The 17,468-nt window shown below is 45.7% G+C and overlaps 2 protein-coding genes across 2 annotated transcripts in view; one reads left to right on the plus strand and one right to left on the minus strand.

Moving 5' to 3' along the window:
* The first annotated feature begins 3,211 nt into the window (after positions 1 to 3,211).
* GNRH1 (gonadotropin releasing hormone 1) lies at positions 3,212 to 7,727 on the plus strand. The gene is made up of 4 exons (XM_032712816.1): positions 3,212 to 3,263; positions 3,807 to 3,948; positions 4,571 to 4,666; positions 7,567 to 7,727. The coding sequence occupies exons 2-4, from the start codon at positions 3,808 to 3,810 to the stop codon at positions 7,603 to 7,605; spliced, it is 276 nt and encodes a 91-aa protein (XP_032568707.1). The 5' UTR covers positions 3,212 to 3,263; position 3,807; the 3' UTR covers positions 7,606 to 7,727.
* A 5,672-nt stretch (positions 7,728 to 13,399) lies between these two features.
* Positions 13,400 to 17,468, minus strand: part of DOCK5 (dedicator of cytokinesis 5) — an 84,381-nt gene continuing 80,312 nt past the window's right edge. Inside the window, exons 51-52 of the mRNA XM_032712551.1 lie at positions 16,918 to 17,015; positions 13,400 to 14,867 (exon numbers count right to left, since the gene is read on the minus strand). Coding sequence (XP_032568442.1) covers positions 14,766 to 14,867; positions 16,918 to 17,015 — 200 coding nt within the window. The 3' untranslated portion in view covers positions 13,400 to 14,765. The remainder of the gene's footprint in view (positions 14,868 to 16,917; positions 17,016 to 17,468) is intronic.

The raw sequence follows: 17,468 nt of genomic DNA on the forward strand, positions 1-17,468 counted from the left end.
AATAGAGAAAAAAAAGGTGCAGCAAGAACTTACCTCAGATGCTTAAACCACCCCAAAGTTCAGACTCACCTTGAATCCTAAGGAAATACAGCTGTTACAGTCCAAATACACAGGAAGAACCAGTGGATCCCAAAACTTGGAGGGTGTGACAGTGGTTGGAGTTCCACAGTTCCTCAGTGGGTTGTGTCTCACTTTGCAGTGCAATTTCCTGTCCTCAAGGCTTCTTGTCTCAGTTTGTTGTTCCAAAAAATGCTGCTTTGCCACCAGTCTGGGAAGATCAGTGATTATTCTGGATCAGGATATGATTGGTTTGAGGGGGGGGGGGGGGAATTGCAGGATTCTCCCTTATTTTCAAGTTGGCTCGACTCAGGCGTGTGACATGAACATCCAGGACTCAAAATCCCGGGCTCATGTGGTTCAGAATTGGGATTATTTCCTCCAGATCCCTCTGGATCAGGCTCTAGGACACCACCATGTCCTTGGTGAAGTGACCTATAGATTGAAGGGAAATATTTCAGTGTGATTTTGGAGTCCTTTCTCCCACCTCAAGGCTTTCAGTGGGGGGTGATGTGTGTGTTGCAGTAGAAGAAGATTCCTAGGGCTAGAGAAATAAATGAATTATTTTTCTTTATCATATTTTGTAGCTGGCAGAAGTAAAATATTGTATGGGGGGGAAAAAAAATACTCTATTTTCATAATCACTGTGTATAAAAATCTATTTGAACTTTCACTGGAGCACTGTTGAATAATCACAGCACGTGGCATCATCATTCACAGCTGAATTCAAGGTACCTCTTTTGCTGTCACAGAGCTGGATGAGGAGCCCAGAGTGGCCTGTGCAGAAATTCCAGCCTAATTTAAGTTGCATTAATAAAAGTGTGAAAGAGAAAAATGTCTTGGTCGTCTTCATTTAAATAAACAATCTTACCTGACAGCAAGAATTTTGGGGTCGAAGCATAAACTTTACCTGCTGGAATAAAAACCAAATTTACCTTGTGGGGGTTGCTGCAGTGGTTCTGATACATTAATTTAGGGAATTTTCATGAGGTTTTGTGTTGATTTGTCATTAATTTCTAATACTTTTCAGCTTTTTTGTCCCCACCCTTCCTATTTGCTTGATAAAATAGTTGGAGGCAGAAGTCATTACCCATTGTCCCTCCATCCCAAGTCCCTCTCCAGCTCTCCTGGAGCCCCTTTAGGCCCTGGACAAATCCTTGACTTCCATGTAGGTACTAAACAGGATTGGCAGGAAGATTTCCCTCCCCAGAGCAGAGAAACTGCTGCACTTGGAGCTCTGGCAGCTCTTCTGAAACGTCTCCATCACCCCAAATTTGAGCAGTTTGGTGTTTTCCACTGCCTGGGGCTGTAAAAGCTTCTGTGGGCAAACAAAACCCGGCGGGAATCTTATTTTTCACGTCCTTTAAGTGACTCAGGACTGTGGCCTGGAGTCCAGGAGGAGCCACAGGATGGGAGCAGCTCACTGAGCCCTGCAGTCCATGCTTTGGGAGCTGTGGAGAATCATGGAATCACGGAATATCCCGAGTTAAAGGGACCCATAAGGATCATCCAGGTCCAACTCTTGGAGCTGTGACACAAACCTGTGGAGGAGCAGCTGCTCTTCAGGGCAACCTCGGCTTAAAGAGGGGTTTATCAAGCAGGGGCCCCTTCTCTCTTTAAATGCCATCCCTCAGGATCACCAAAATCTCCTATTTACCTCTAAATAACCTTAATTTTTGCGAGGCTCATCAGGGAAGGAAGGAGCCTCCAAAGCCTCCCAGGAAAACCCCCCCGTGCCCACAGCAGAGGAACAATTTCTCCCACTGGAAACCAACTATTTTCACAGCTTGATCCATTTATCAGCTGGAGTTCAACGCTGGCTGCTCTGGCCATGAGTAGGAGGAGCATTAGAGCAGGAAAAATGACTCTTTGCTAAGAGTCACTAAATCCTCCTTCAATTATTTACTCATTAAATTACTTTTAATCCCTTTAAAAAAGCTCCGGGAGGTCACGGGAGCCGGAACAGGGGATGATGTTTGGAGAACAGGGAACATGAGACAGTCCAATGGCACCAGGACAGTTCAGAGCAAGGCAGAAGGGCTGCCAGGTGGGTAAAAAACCCAAAAAATAAAACAAAAAAAAGCCCAAACAATCCCATTCCTGCAGCCAGAATTACTGACTTGAACTCCTGCATGCAAAGAGCTCTTGGCTGCTTCAGAAACCTGCACAGACTCGGAGAACATGGAATGGTTTGGGTTGGAAGAGACCTTAAAGGTCTTCTCATTTCACCCCCTGCCATGGGCAGGGACACCTTCCACTAGCTCAGGTTGCTCCAACCTGGCCTTGGACACCTCCAGGGATCCAGGGGCAGCCACAGCTCCTCTGGGAATTCCATCCCAGCCCCTCCCCACCCTCCCAGGGAGGAATTCCTCCCATCTAACCCTTCCCTCTGGCAGTTGGAAGCCAATCCCTGTGTCCTGTCCCTCCATCCCTTGTAAGAAGCACTTTGGAGTCCTGTTCCCAACAGAGCCACATTTACAATCCAACAGACTCCTCCACTGATCACTTTGACACTAATTTGCATTTTACAGAGCAAAGAATATCAAGGCACCTCAACTGGAACATGGAGCAGGAGGAGGATTTCCAAGGAGCTCTCCAGCTGCTCTGCCCACTTGGGCCACCCCAGGCTCCTGTTCAGACACCCAAGGGCTGTTCCCTTCAGATGTACCTCAGGTTTTGGATTCCCCATCCCTGGAAGTGCCCATGGAGCAACCTGGGCTGGTGGAAAATGTCCCTGCCCGTGGCAGGGGGGTGGCACTGGATGAGTTTTAACATCCCTTCCAACCCAAACCCCCCTGTGATGCTCACAGACCGAATTCCTCGCCCATCCCGAGGCCTCACCAAACACAAACTCACCCAAGAACTTCTCCTTAGGAATCAGAAGCCACTGACAGGAGAGCTCCTGCATTTCCCAGCTGGGCCTGAATGTCACATTTACAAGCTCTTAAAAGCCAGGCTGTTACTTTTATGGCTCTTAGAGAAAACAGCTGAATTTAACAGCTACACGGGGGGGCTCCAATTATGGGCTTTACTTGGGCTGCATCACAGTCATTTTAACACCAAAATTGCAGCCTGGGAGGCAGAATTAGATAAGTCACCTGCTGGGAGGGGGCTGGTGTATAAAAGGGAGGTGACAGCCACAGTCACAGGACGTTTTCCATCCAGGAAGAGTTGGGAGTTCCTCTACAACCCCTCTCAGGCAGCAGGTAACGTGCTTGAACAACATCCCACCTTCCCTTTTTACTTATTCAGTGCTTACAGAAGCTCACAGGAGAAGAAACTTGGATCAGAAGAGACTGCAAAGAGCAGTTCTGAAGGAGCAGGGACATCAGAGCAGGAATGAACACATCTGTCCAAACCCTACAGGGACCTGCCTGGGACTGGGAAGGTCCAGACATGCCTCAAACTCTGAGAGGCTGCTCCAGAATCCTAATTCAGATCTCCATCCAAATTCCTCAGATGTCAAAGCCCTTTTATAGGGAGTTAATCCCCACTTTGAGAGGCTCCCAAGGCAGCTGTGGCTCAGGCCCAGGCACGAGGTGCAGATCAGAACTGCAGAGCACAGGCACAGGGGGGGATTCTTGGGGGGGGACTTGATGATCCTTGTGGGTCCCTTCCATCTCATCAGGGTATTCCACAAGCCTGTGATCCAGAAAAGCAGCATTTTCATCACTCTCCAAGGTAAAAACGGAGCTGGAATGCCTTGATGATGATGAGAAAGATGCTTTTTTTTTTTTTTTCTCTCCCAGGATGGAGAAGTCCAGGAAGATCTTTGCCAGTGTCCTGCTGCTGGTGCTGTCCGTGGGGATTTGCTTGGCTCAGCACTGGTCCTTTGGGCTGCAGCCAGGAGGGAAGAGGAGCACTGAGGACCTGGTGGGCTCATTCCAAGAGGTGGGTTCTGGGCTGGAGAACAACTCTGACCTGTAAAACATGAGCTGGTGCCACAGGCTACCCTGGAAACCTATATCTTTCCTGTCTCCTTCCCCTAAAACCTGTCTTCTTGCCCTAAACATCTATTTGTGTATAAACACATGGGTTTTTAAGCAGTAATTGGAAAATAATTGGTATTTAACAGCCTGGCACAAAGAACATCAACCAAAGCCCCTGGGCAGCCACCTCCAAGGCAGAGATGGAGGCTGGAGCTCCAGGTTAAACCTGGTTTCATCCTCCCCCTAATTTCCAGCCAATATTCTCCCGGGCTGTTTTACAGGGACATTCACCCACCTCCTTTAAAATTTTGGCAACTGCCTTGTGGTAGTTAGTCAGTAATTAAATAACAAAGCACCTGTGGAAGGTTCTGTCCACCAGTGGTTTTCCCATCCTTCCCAGCACTTCACATCCAGTCCCTCCCAGCAGCACTTCCAGCATCCTGGTTTTCAGCTGCTGGAGCCCATGGGAAAAAGGTGAATTTTAGTGGTGCAGGGGAACAGTTTCATCTTCATCTGTAACTGGGGAAGAGCTGCTTTGGCAGCAAAATCTCCTCTCCTGAAGGCTGTGTCACTTCCCAATCCAGATGGCAAAGGAAATGGAGAAATTAGGGGAGGTGCAGCACTCTGAGTGCCCTGGATCATCCCAGCATTCCAGGCTCAGGGATCTGAAGGAAGCCATGGTGAGTAACATGCCTTTTATCACTATGGGAAAATTAGGGGAAAATGCAGGAGGAAAGAGGAAAAAAAGGTGCTGGAGGAGGAGGGAGAGGGGTGTAAGTTTAGTTCACGTGAGGCAATACTGGCTCTGCCCTTATTAAAAAATCCCAGGAGGGTTTGGGTTGGAAGGGCCTTAAAGATCCTCTTGTTCCTAAACCAGACCATTATTATACCTGCATCAGTCCCAAGTCCCTCAGGGGGCAAGGATACATAATTGTTGTGGCAGTGCCATTACTGCCTCGATTAAAACCAAAATCAAGCCAAGCCCACTCTGCCTCAACCCAAAGCCACACAGCTCTCACAGCTGCTTAACTTCAAAGGCTCCCCCTGCCAGCTGCAGGAGCCACCAGATGGAAGCTGCTGCTCCCAAGGTCCCCAGGCTGGGAAATGCATTTTCCATTAGAGAGAATCATAGAATCACAGAATCAGCTGGGTTGGAAGGGACCTCTGAGATCATCAAGTCCAACCCTTGATCCAACTGTGGTTCCCAGCCCATGGCACTGATGCCACATCCAGTCTCACCTTAAAAACCTCCAGGGATGGAGAATCCACCCCTTCCCTGGGCAGCCCATTCCAATGGCTGAGCACCCTCTCTGCAAAGAAATTCTTCCTCATCTCCAACCTAACCCTCCCCTGGCACAGCTGAAGACCAAGCCCTCTTGTCTTGCTGATGGTTGGGTGGGCAAAGAGACCAACCCCCAGCTGGCTCCCCCCTCCTGTCAGGGAGTTGCAGAGAGTGAGGAGGTCTCCCCTGAGCCTCCTCTTCTCCAGGCTGAACAGCCCCAGCTCCCTCAGCCTCTCCTCACAGCACTTGTGCTCCAGTCCCTTCCCCAGCCTCGTTGCTCTCCTCTGCACCTGCTCCAGCCCCTCAATGTCCTTCCTGAGCTGAGGGCCCAGAGCTGGACACAGCACTCCAGGGGTGGCCTCACCAGTGCTGAGTCCAGGGCAAGAATCACTTCCTTGGACCTGTTGGCCACACTGTTCCTGAGCCAGGCCAGGATCCATTGGCCTCTTGGCCACCTGGGCACACTCTGGCTCCTGTTCAGCTCCCTGTCCATCCCAAATCCCAGCTCCCTCCCTGCCTGGCTGCTCTCCAGCCCCTCTGGCCCAGCCCGTGGGGCTCAGGGGTTGTTGTAGCACTGCATGAGATGCTCGAAAGCTGTGACAGCCCCGGCTCCTCGTGCAAGTTCCCTGCCCCAGAACAAGGGCTCTGCAGCAAAACCAAACAGCAAAACCAGCAAAAACCAGCAAAAACCAGGCTCTTTAATTAATCCAGCAACACCTTGGCCAGGCCAGATGGTCCCCACTGCCCGGGAAGTGTCCCTGAGCCAGCCTAAAAGCTGGAACACTCAATCTGTGCATCCAGTTTAAAGCCAAGACCCACAGTTTCAAGCACTTGAAACACTCCCCAGCCTTTCCTGGCCTGAAACAGGCTCATCACCTCAGCAACAACAAAGCAGAGTCTTAACTCCATTGGATTTTCATGTGGAAACTACCTAAATAAGTATTATTTTAGGCCATTTAAACCCTATTTGTACTGAACATATATTGGAATGGTGGTCCATGCCTGGCTTCCAACAGCACTATCTGCAGAATGAAGAGCCAGCAACAGTAATTTAGGATGTTCAGGCATTTTTTTTTACTGCAAGAGGCAAGGTTAGGCAAAAAAAATATACCAGAATAAGGAGCAGGATATTTGAAATGAGTCCTTGAGACCTCTGGCTCACTGAGGGAAACCTGCCCTGGCTTTGCAGAGCTGAAGGGACAACCAACAACTGAGGAAAACCCCTAAGTTTGCTCAGGAACTTCTTATTTCTTGTTTCTTAATCACCCTGAGAACAAATGAAACCTTTTCCACACAAACAAGGCAGGAAAACCCCTAAGTTTGCTCAGAAACTTATTTCTTAAAGACACTAAAACCAAATTAAACCTTTTCCACACAAACAAGGAAGGAAAACCCTCAGGTTTGCTCAGGAACTTCTTATTTCTTGCTCCTCAATGACCCTGGAAACAAATTAAACCTTTTCCACCTGCAGCTTTTCCAGGGATCACTGTCTCTCCAATCCTCCTTCCAAGCCACTCCACAGGGTGGATATTCCAGCTTTGAAAATATTCCATCATCCCAGTTATTCCTGCTCTTTAAAAAACAGGAATAGGGTGTGTTTTTACAGGAATATGATGTTTACAGGAATGTGGTTTTTATAGGAATATAATGTGTTTATAGGAATATAATGTGTTTATAGGAATATGATGTGTGTTAGGAATATGATTTTTATAGGAATATAATGTGTGTTTACAGGAATATAATGTGTTTATAGGAATATAATGTGTGTTTACAGGAATTTCATGTGTGTTAGGGATATGATGTTTATAGGAATATAATGTGTATTATAGGAATATAATATGTTTACAGGAATATAATGTGTATTATAGGAATATAATATGTTTACAGGAATATAATGTGTATTATAGGAATATAATATGTTTACAGGAATATAATGTGTATTATAGGAATATAATATGTTTACAGGAATATAATGTGTATTATAGGAATATAATATGTTTACAGGAATATAATGTGTATTATAGGAATATAATATGTTTACAGGAATATAATGTGTATTATAGGAATATAATATGTTTACAGGAATATAATGTGTATTATAGGAATATAATATGTTTATAGGAATATAATGTGTATTATAGGAATATAATATGTTTATAGGAATATAATGTGTATTTACAGGAATATGATGTGTGTTTATAGGAATATGATGTGTGTTAGGAATATGATTTTTATAGGAATATAATATGTGTTTACAGGAATATAATGTGTATTTACAGGAATATGATGTTTTTGCAGGAAAACCTGATGGAAGGGGAAGGAAGAAGAAAGATTTAAACCCCAGTGGATTAAAAGAGCCCAAATAAGGTCTCACAGCTGTGGCAAAATCAGCTCCTCTTCACGTGGTCTTTGCTTTTTGGGTCATGATGGGAATAAACTGCTCTGAAGTTGCATTTAAATGGCTGGAAATAATTGTGTGGATTACTGGATTAAAAGAGGGACATCCCAGTGCAGAGGTGGGAGCAGCAGCACTTTGTGCCCTGCAATGAAAATTTGGATGTGGTAACTTTAATTTCACATTTATAGCCAAAAACCCTCCCTGATCTCACCGGTCTGTGAATAAAACAGCACCAAAACTTCATTAAAACCCCCCAAAAATAAACTTACTGCTGGGCTGGAACTCCCCTCACGCCTCAGTGTAGGTAGGAAAGACTTTCAAATGCTCTTTTTTTTTACTGGTTCAGTCATAAAAACTACATTTATTTTAAAAAGGTATTTACAAACTTTACAAGAGTCAATACATTTAAAAAAAAAAAAAAACAGAAATTTATACACCTTGCTTTACAGAGACTCCCTTCCCAAAGCTCCTGCTCTCTTCAGAGAGCTGTTATTTTTTAATTAAAGCTGTGTTTTTTTTGCTGATTCAACCACAGAGGACTTTAAAAAAAAAAAAAAAGGAGGGGAAAAAGAAAAGGAAAGGAAAAAAAAGAAAAAAAGGAAAAGAAAAGCCTGCAGAGGTGGGTTTGGAGTTAAAAAACCACATCCAGGACACACAAACCCACGTCCCACAAACTCCAAATTCTCCCAAAATCACAGCAAGGTTTGTCATGATTAAACCTTTACAACCCCATGGTGAGAAATGATATTAATTAATACCATGTACCTGCATTTTGGAGCTGCTGAGGAACTTCCACTTCTGTTTAAAAACACAAACCAGTAGAAAAGTAGAGTCTGGGAGTGCCAAACTGTCCTAAAGGTGCTTTAATTAATTAATTAATTAATTAATTAATTAGAGCAGAATCAGATGAACCTCACGTGCCAGAGCAGGGGGAAAAAAAAAAATCACATTATTGTTTAATTTTTCTTTGCTGCTTTAGTTCTTGCAAAAGCTCACCCTGATTCAGCAGAGAATTTGGTCTGCAACAGTAAAAACGAGATAGTTTTTAATTAAAAATAAAAAAAAAAATCAAAATAAGGCAGCAGAAACTAGTCAGGAATGTTTTCACTATATATATATATATATATATATATATATGTAAAAATTGGTTAAATTACAGATTTCAAGTTATTATTTCCATTTACAATTAGAAAAATAAATAAAGAGAAGATCTGAGGGGTCAATCTGTGAGTCTGGAGCAAACCCTGGGCTGGGAGGGGGGAGTTTCTGGGATGTCATTTATTATTCCCCAAAATCTTTGCACATCCAGGGGGGGGTTTCTGCCACTGCACATCCCAGAGCTGCTCTCCCTGGAATTTTGTGTCCTTCCCTAATCCCATAATCCACCCAAATTCCTGTTCCTGCCCCTCTTCCCCTGATGTGGATTAGAGCCTGTAACATTTCTCAAGGTTTTTAGCCCAGCACGACCAATTTTAATTAAAAAGCTCCAGCAAACGAGTCTTGCAGCACATTTCTCTCCAAAGGGACAAAAATAAAAAACCCTCAAAAACTTGAAATTTTAACACCAGCTTTGAAGAGCAGGGCTAAAAAACTGGGTTAGGGTTTTGTCTTCTGGATTTTTAACGTGGAGATTTGGGGGTTCAAACTATAAATTGGGTAAACACACTGATTTTTTTAAATTTCTCATACGCAGAGAGCATCATTATGGACCATCCTGCTCCCATTTTTAGCCCTCCAGTTTAAAAAGCATCAGAGACACGTCCAAGAGCATCCACTCAACATGAAAAGATGATTCTTGTTTAAAAAATGAAGCAGAGACACCTTAAATTGTGAAAATTAAACCTCACAACTCAGGCAGGTGCTGGAGCAAAGAGCAAACACCTAAAAAAAAAAAATCAGGGCTCTGGTGGGATTTCTCACAGATGTGGGCACTTAATTCCACTTAATTAAAATCAGTCAGGCCTTGGGCTTAGTCACACATTTAAATGCCCAACTGCCTTTAAAAAGCTGAAAATCGAGGTTTTTTGGGGGCTAAAACTGGCACAAAGCCCTGAATGTTTCAGGCACAGAACAGAAATTCCCCCTTGTACCTCTGAGCCAAAAATGCTGATTTTTATCAGCCAAGAACATCCCTGCCAGTCCCACAGGTAAGAAAAAAAAAATCCCAATTTGGGAGCAGTGGAGAGAAGTGGGGAGAGTTCCCAGCACTTCAGACTCTACACCAAAAATCAGGCTGAGAAAGGGAAAAAGAATTAAAAAAAAAAAAAATCACCTGGTTTAACCCCCTTTCTGGTAAATTTGCTCAAAAAGAGGAGAAAGACTGAGCTTGGGATTAATCAGCGTTGGGAGTGATTTAATAATCAGCTTTTAACCACCAGAACTAGAGAAAGGTGCAGCCAAAGGGAATTAACTCCTTTGTTTGCTAAAAGGTATAAACAGGGAAAAGTTTTGACCCCCCCACTACCAAAAATTCGGGGTGAAGAAGGGCCAACAGGATGCTGCTGGATCCATGAGTACTGAATATTTTCTGCCTGATCTCTCTCTCTTTTTTTATTCCTTTCTACCTCTCCACCTCACATTTCATGTTAAATAATAAATACAACATTGACTTTGGCCCATGGCCTTGTTTGCACCTTAATTCAGGCAGAGGCTTCTCCAATAATCAGATTTTAACACGCCTTCAGTGCTGCTTAAGGTTCTTTAAGCCAAATAAAAGGGCTGTTTAAGCTTAAATTACACCAAGCACTGAATATTCCTGATTTTTGCAGCGCTGGGATGGGTTCCAGCCACCCCCCTGCTCACTCCCCTACCTCTTTAGAGACTCACCTGCCTCCAGGTGACTCTGGGCTCAAAAATGATCACCCAGGAGAGACAGAAACTGGTTTTTTTTTTGAGCCAAAGAAAGGAAGGGAAGGGGGAGGATAATTAACCACGTACAGTTCATAAAACCTCACCCATAAAACTGCACAAAAAGCAGTGAGAACCAAACCTCCTCAGGCTAAAGGGCAAAGTGGAAAGGGCAGAAAGGGCAGCTGAAAAATTCTTGCCAAGGTCAGAGCTCCTCCTGGGAGGGGTTTGTTTTTTTTTTGCATGGATTGGTTCCCCCCTCCAGGAAAAAATGCACGAGGTACATCCACGTGTTCAAGTTGTGAAAGAAGAGCAAATAAAGGGTGGAAAATGAGACTTGAGAGTCACTGGGCACCAAAATATCCAAAATGTGGCAGCTGGTTTGTTCACCCCATTCCCTGGGATCCCCACTCTGTTCCTGCTGTCTCTCCAAAGGAGTCAAAAGCCAACCTGCCCTGGCAAGGAAATGCAGCCAGGAAGGAGGGATGAGGCAGAAAGACACTGAATTAACCAGAGGAGCTGTTGAGATGCACTGCAGACACCTCAGACCACATCCTGCTGCTCTGCCTGAAGCAAAGTTCTCACAAGGAGGCAAAAAGTTCTTGTGGGAGCGAAGTTTGGGAGGATCCTGGAGTTCCTGGGAGCAGGAGGGAAGTGGTTACGAGGGGGGGAAGAAGAGGACAAAACCCAAAAGACAAGAACCCCCCCCCCGTGGTTTTCAAGTCAAGCAGAGTTTGTGTCCCAGAACATAAGGAGGAGCTGACACATCCCTGGTGCTCCAGGGAGGGGGGGACCTGGCCAAGGGTGTCCAGGAAGGTTTCCAAGATTCCCCCTGGGAAGCAGCAAGGCAGAGGCAGCTGTGAGTGTGTGCAGCAAACGGGCTGTGCATGAATGTGATGTGACTGCCCTGCAACCCCTAAAACATCCCCAGCCTGAGGGGAATCCTGGGTGACTCTGGGCTGCAGACAATCTGTCTGCCAGAGCCAGCAGCTCCTGGAGTCACACAGGAGTCACGAGAGGAACAAAAGAAAGGACAACTTCAGGCTGAACAAAACCCCCCCCCCCGGGGCTTCACTGGGTTTGCTGTTCCCTGAAAAACTTCCACGAGGTTTAACAAACTTCATTTTTTCTGTGCGCAATGAAAAACCATTTCTGGCTGTAATGAACCCCCATTTCAGTCAGGTGAGCACAAAAAAAGGTGCAGTGGCCTTCAAAAAAACCCCCAACCCAAGAGTTAATTGTATTTACTACCGTCAGCAACATCCTCAGCAGGTTTTTGGTGGCTCCCCCCCCAACTTGTCATTTGACTTCTGATTATCTGGTACAAGTTACAGTCAACAAATAAAACTATTTCCTGGAAAAGAAAATGTTCCCCAATACTGATGACAAATTAACTCCCAACAGCCAAAGTTTCTTATAAGTTCAGAAATTTGGATCCAAATTCCTCAGCTGGTCCCTCTTTGTGAGTTTTAAGAATCTTTAAACTCTCCAAGAAGTCTCAATCCAAACTTTGCAGGCAAACCCTCGTGTTTCTTGAGTTCCACAGTGAAAGGGAACAAATTTTTTGCCAATCCCTGGAAAACATCAGGGAAAAATAACAGTCAGGACAGAACCAGGGCAGTCCCAGAGGCAGAGTGGAAGGGGAAAATCCTCTGCCTGAATGGGGCAAGAGAACAATTCTTACAAATCAAGGAAACCTCCAACTGCACTTGCTTTTCTGCTGCTGTGGAAGCAACAGGCAGCTGCAGCTTTGGGGTGAGATATAAATGATGATATCTAAAGAAATTCTGAATTAGGCAGCTTGGCAGGAAAAGCAAAGTTCTTTATGATGCATTATTCCTGAAACAGGCACTCTGGGCAAGTCCTGCTCCACACAGGATGCCAGTGGCAGCTCAGCCATGGGAATTCTGTGCCTGAGGCCCATCTGGTCCAGAAATAACACTGATATTTGTGTGGGATTTTTGGTCACTATGCAACTGTGGGCACGGGCTATTCCTGCAGTGCCACAGCCCTTCCTGCAGGGACCACGTGATTTTAAAGACATGAAACCCTAAAATCTTGTTGATTTTTCTCTATACAAACAGAAAGACATCCAGACAGAGCAGGGAATAAATAACTAAAGGACAAATTTAAATACATTACCCCATCCTCCAAGGAAAGAAAAGAGTGGAGTGATCCAAGCAAGAGGAAAAGAGGTGGTTAATTGTCAAGTCTTCCACATCCCAGACCTAAATGGCTGCTTAAAGTCCAGTCTATCAAAAACCTGGATCAAGGGAGGCTCTAAACCAAAGTGCAAGTACTGCCACAAACAGGGGCAGGGGGGGGGGAAAAAGAGAATTACTTGTACTTGTGTGGATGTGCCCAAGGGGAAGGTCACAGGAGAGAACCAGAGTCTCGTGGCTGAGGTCAGGATGGAGAACTGGGCTTGCACATTCCATCCTCTCCAAGTTGCTGGGACCAGTCCAGCCCTGGTATCAGTGCAACTGGGACCAGTATAATCCTGGTACCAAAGCAACTGGGACCAGTATAATCCTGGTACCAAAGCAACTGGGACCAGAATAATCCTGGTACCAAAGCAACTGGGACCAGTACAATCCTGGTACCAAAGCAACTGGGACCAGTACAATCCTGGTACCAAAGCAACTGGGACCAGTACAATCCTGGTACCAAAGCAACTGGGACCAGTACAATCCTGGTACCAAAGCAACTGGGACCAGTACAATCCTGGTACCAAAGCAACTGGGACCAGTACAATCCTGGTACCACAGCAACTGGGATCAGTATAATCCTGGTATCAGTGCAGGTGGGACCAGTATAATCCTGGTACCAGTGCAACTGGGATCAGTATAATCCTGGTACCAGTGCAACTGGGACCAGTATAATCCTGGTATCAGTGCAACTGGGACCAGTATAATCCTGGTACCAAAGCAACTGGGACCAGTATAATCCTGGTACCAAAGCAACTGGGACCAGCCCAGCCCTGGTAAAAGTGCAGCTTCTCTTCATCTCCCACATTCCCAGGAGAGACCTTTTCCACCCCTTTAAAAAGCACAAAGGTGAAGTTTTGTCCCAAGTCCCAGACACAGGGATGGGACCACACAGGGGACACAACTCAGGGAGGGTCTCAAGTGCTCTGTAGGGTTCAAACCAGGGAAATCCTGGCAAAGGACTGGTGAACTCTCCCTGGAGCAGAGCTGGAGTGAGGCAGGGGCTGCTCTTCATCCCACACACAAATGGTGATGGAAAAAAAAGCAGAGAAAAGGCTTTTCATGTCTGCTCCCAACACTCGGGTCTGTGCCTGCAACCAGGGATCTTCAGGGACTTCTCCCACCCCACACCTGACAGCCCAGGAGCTGCTGCTTCCCAGCAGGAATGGCTGGGATCTGCTCCACATCATGAGGATCAGATCTTGGCTCATCAGGGATCACAAATATGAGAAATAAAAATACTTATATATATATATATATAAATATATATATATACATAGGTGTCTCGTGAGGTTGTAAGACATCCAAGTTCCAAAACCTGAACCAGAGCATCAGGATCTTTTTTCAGCTGGATAAGGGAAATGCAAAAGTTCTTAAAAATTAAAATCTTTCAGGGCCATTTGTGCACAGGGGTTTCTCTTCTCTCTCTGGCCTAAGGGAAGAGCCATCATTTTTGACAAGAGGATGCCCAGTGGCCAACTGGAAAGAAGGGAAAGCCCCTTTTCAGAGAAAAGAAACCCTTTTTAGGCAAATCTTAAGCTTAAAAATCTTAAGCTTAAAAATCTTAAGCTTACCTGAAAAAGGTGGGATTTTGTAAAGCTACAAAATGCATGAAATTTAAACCCAAGGGGGTCTTTTCTCCCTGAAAACTCAGGGTGAGACCGGACCCGGAGCGCTGAATAAATCCTTTCTTTTTGTTTCGTGAGTTTTTGCAGTCTTTCTAAATTCAAGGGAGAAATTTTTCTCCCAACAGCTCAAAACTCACGTGAAAATACTGCTGGGCACACCTCCCACTGCTCTGCCTCCCCTGGCTTCAAATCCCTGGTGCAAATCAACTCCTGGGACACAGGAGCCACTGGAATTGCAGCAGGGAGCAAAACTCAGGGCAGACAACACTGAGACAGACGAGAATTCCAGTGGGGATTAGTGTCCCAGGGAAAGCAGGGCTTAGGGAACACAGTCAACAACAGTTCCTTCTGGTCTTCCCCAAGGAAAACTCCAAGGGATGGCAGGAGGGATCAGCAGGCTGGGGGTGGGATCCCCCCTCACTGCAGCCCCTGCTCCGAGGACACGACGCTGGATTTCCTGGTTTTTGGGGGTGGAGGGGGAGGTTTGGCTTCCCTTCTGCTGGGCAGTGGTGGAGCAACCTGAGAAGGGGAAAACACACAGAAAAAGAAACCATTACTGGCAAGTGGAGGCGTTTTGCTTCACCAAATGAGGGATCCAAAAGGTCCTGATGCTTCCCTCAGGGGCCAAATCTTGGAATTCTGCCTCCCAGCAACCACCAATCCCTGACAGGGGCAAACAAGGACAGATCCCCAGGAGGCAACAGGAGCAGAGATATTTTGACTCCTAAAATATGCTTCTGGACATATTTAAATTGATTTAAATTTAAACTTAAACATTGGACCTGCAGCCCAACTTTGCCAGTTGTTCCCGTGTCCCACCTTTTGTTCCCCAGCACAATGGCAATAAACCCACCTCCCTCCAGTTTCCAAAAGTGCATTATTTTTATCCTGCTGGCTTGATGAGCTGCACCAAACAGGGGCCAAAAGGATGTACAACACTCCCAAATCAGACTGGTAAAACTAACACCACAAAAAAAAGGGGAGCAAGTGAAGTTCTAATTAAACAGGTTCTAATTAAACAAGTTCTAATTAAACAAGCCACATCCCGCCTGTCTGGCACACGGGCTTGCAGGATGTTGCTTATTCTTGCAGAAAACTGCATTAGGAGGTTCTTTTTAGCTGTTTCTCTGCCTGTTTTAGGGGGCACCCTGTAAATAAATGAGATGTGAAAGGCCAGGTGAGCCAGGAGCTCGTGTGGCTCCACCACCTCTGAGCCAAAACTGCCAAGATTCCAGGGCTGTTTTAACCAAAGGCAGACAGAGACAACTTCACAGCAGCAAAGCAACAAAACCCTTCAGAAAATACTTTACAATCTCTCTTTGCAGCCCCCTGAATCCTTTTCCTTTGGCTGCAAGCCAAGGGCAGTGTTGCAAGCCAGGACATGTTAATAATGAGTTTCCTTACAAGACTCGAGGGAAAGGGGCTCTTTCATTAATCCTCTGGAAGCAGTGGCTCCCCCAGCACATCCCAGGGGCTGGAATGTCTCTGCCAGTCACACCAGGACAGCAGCTCCATGGGCTGGTTCCAGGGGCACAGCCAATTCCAACCAAAGGAAGGGTGAAGGACAAAACCTCCTCCTCATCCCACACTTTATGGCACTGTCACATCCCAGTGTCACATCACTGAGTTAAGTGATCAACTGTTTTCTTGTCTTCCTGTGCTGCCAGAGGTAAAATATTTATAAAGTGGGATCGTTCTTTAAGTTCTTTTGGGTCCCATCCCAGCTCATCTCACTCAGGTACTCCCCAAATCCTCTTTGCCAACGGGACTGGGGGAGACATTCATGCCTTTAAATTACAAAAGGTGCTTTTTAACAGGGCTTGGGGAGGCTCCATCCCTCCCAGATCATCCCCAAAGGGATGATTCCTGCTGCTGCCCTGGTAACAATTAGCCTGGTATCAGAACCACCTTCATTTCAGGGACAGGGGAAGTGATTCCCACACAATAACTGGAGTTATCTGCACATCAGGGACTCCAAACAGCCTCCAGACTCTCTAGTTTAAGAGAAATATTGGTGGTACAGGACAAAAAAAGTGGCAATTTGAGGAAAGGACTTCACGGAATAGAGACAAAGGCTGAGGCTGAGGCAGGGATTTAACACAGGCTCTTTTAAGTCACTAATGACTTCAAAAACTTGATTATTCTGAGTTGAGGACTTAAAAGGAGACATTTATCACCTCGGAAATGGGGGAAATTTCCCCCCCTATTCCTTTTTCAGGCCCAAATTATTGCATTGTTTCACGTTGGTCATGTTTTTGAAATTTTTCCATCACGGTGCTCCTTTGTTTTTAATATCTCTTCCCACCCCCACACGCAGTTTTCCTGACCAAGGACAACACAACTCCCACTTGGAAAAAAAAAAAAAAGAAAAAAGGAAAAAAGGACTTCACTCCTGAAGCAAAAAAAAAACCAAAACTTTTTTCTTCTTTTGTGGTTTCAGGGAGTGAAGCAGTAAAATGATTAGACAAGTCTCAGGCAGCACCACCCTTGAAAGCAGCTCGGAAAATTCCACTGGTGCCTCTTTCTCAAAAGCTGCTCTCCAAAAAAACGTCAGCTCTCATTTCCTCACCTCCACAGAGTTCCTGGGGTTGCTGTTCTCATAGGGTTTGCTTTTGGGTGGAGGAGGGGGTGGGGTTGCCAATCCATCAGCCTGCAACGAGGGAAAACCTAAGAGCAACAACAGTAATTAGAAAAGACGTTCAAGTAGGTGGGAAAGGAACAGGAAATGGGACTGAACACGTCGAATTTTCAGGGAGGTTCATTTAATATCTTGTGCTTTCCATCTGCCAGCAGCTCTCTGCTTTAGCAGCTAAACCTGAGTGGATTTGTTGGAGTCACAGTCGTGTCTCCCTCGAGTTCCAAATGCCCAGAAGAGTTTTTCTCTCTCTCCCCCAAATGGATGTGAGCTGCTGGGAGCCCTGAGGGAGCAGAGCCCTGCATCCATTAGCACATCTGCCTGTTCAAGGGGCCTCAACCCCACAGCTCCCTTTGATTTTAACTCCACTCGATGGAGGAGATAAGGACCTGAACTTCAGAAGGATCCTGGCCTGCTCCTAAGGGCAACTAAACCCCCTGGATAAATGGGAGAGGGAGATTTCTCATTCCTCTTGCACATATTTC

Source organism: Chiroxiphia lanceolata, chromosome 28 (genome assembly GCF_009829145.1).
Source record: "Chiroxiphia lanceolata isolate bChiLan1 chromosome 28, bChiLan1.pri, whole genome shotgun sequence".
Classification (NCBI taxonomy): Eukaryota; Metazoa; Chordata; class Aves; order Passeriformes; family Pipridae; genus Chiroxiphia; species Chiroxiphia lanceolata.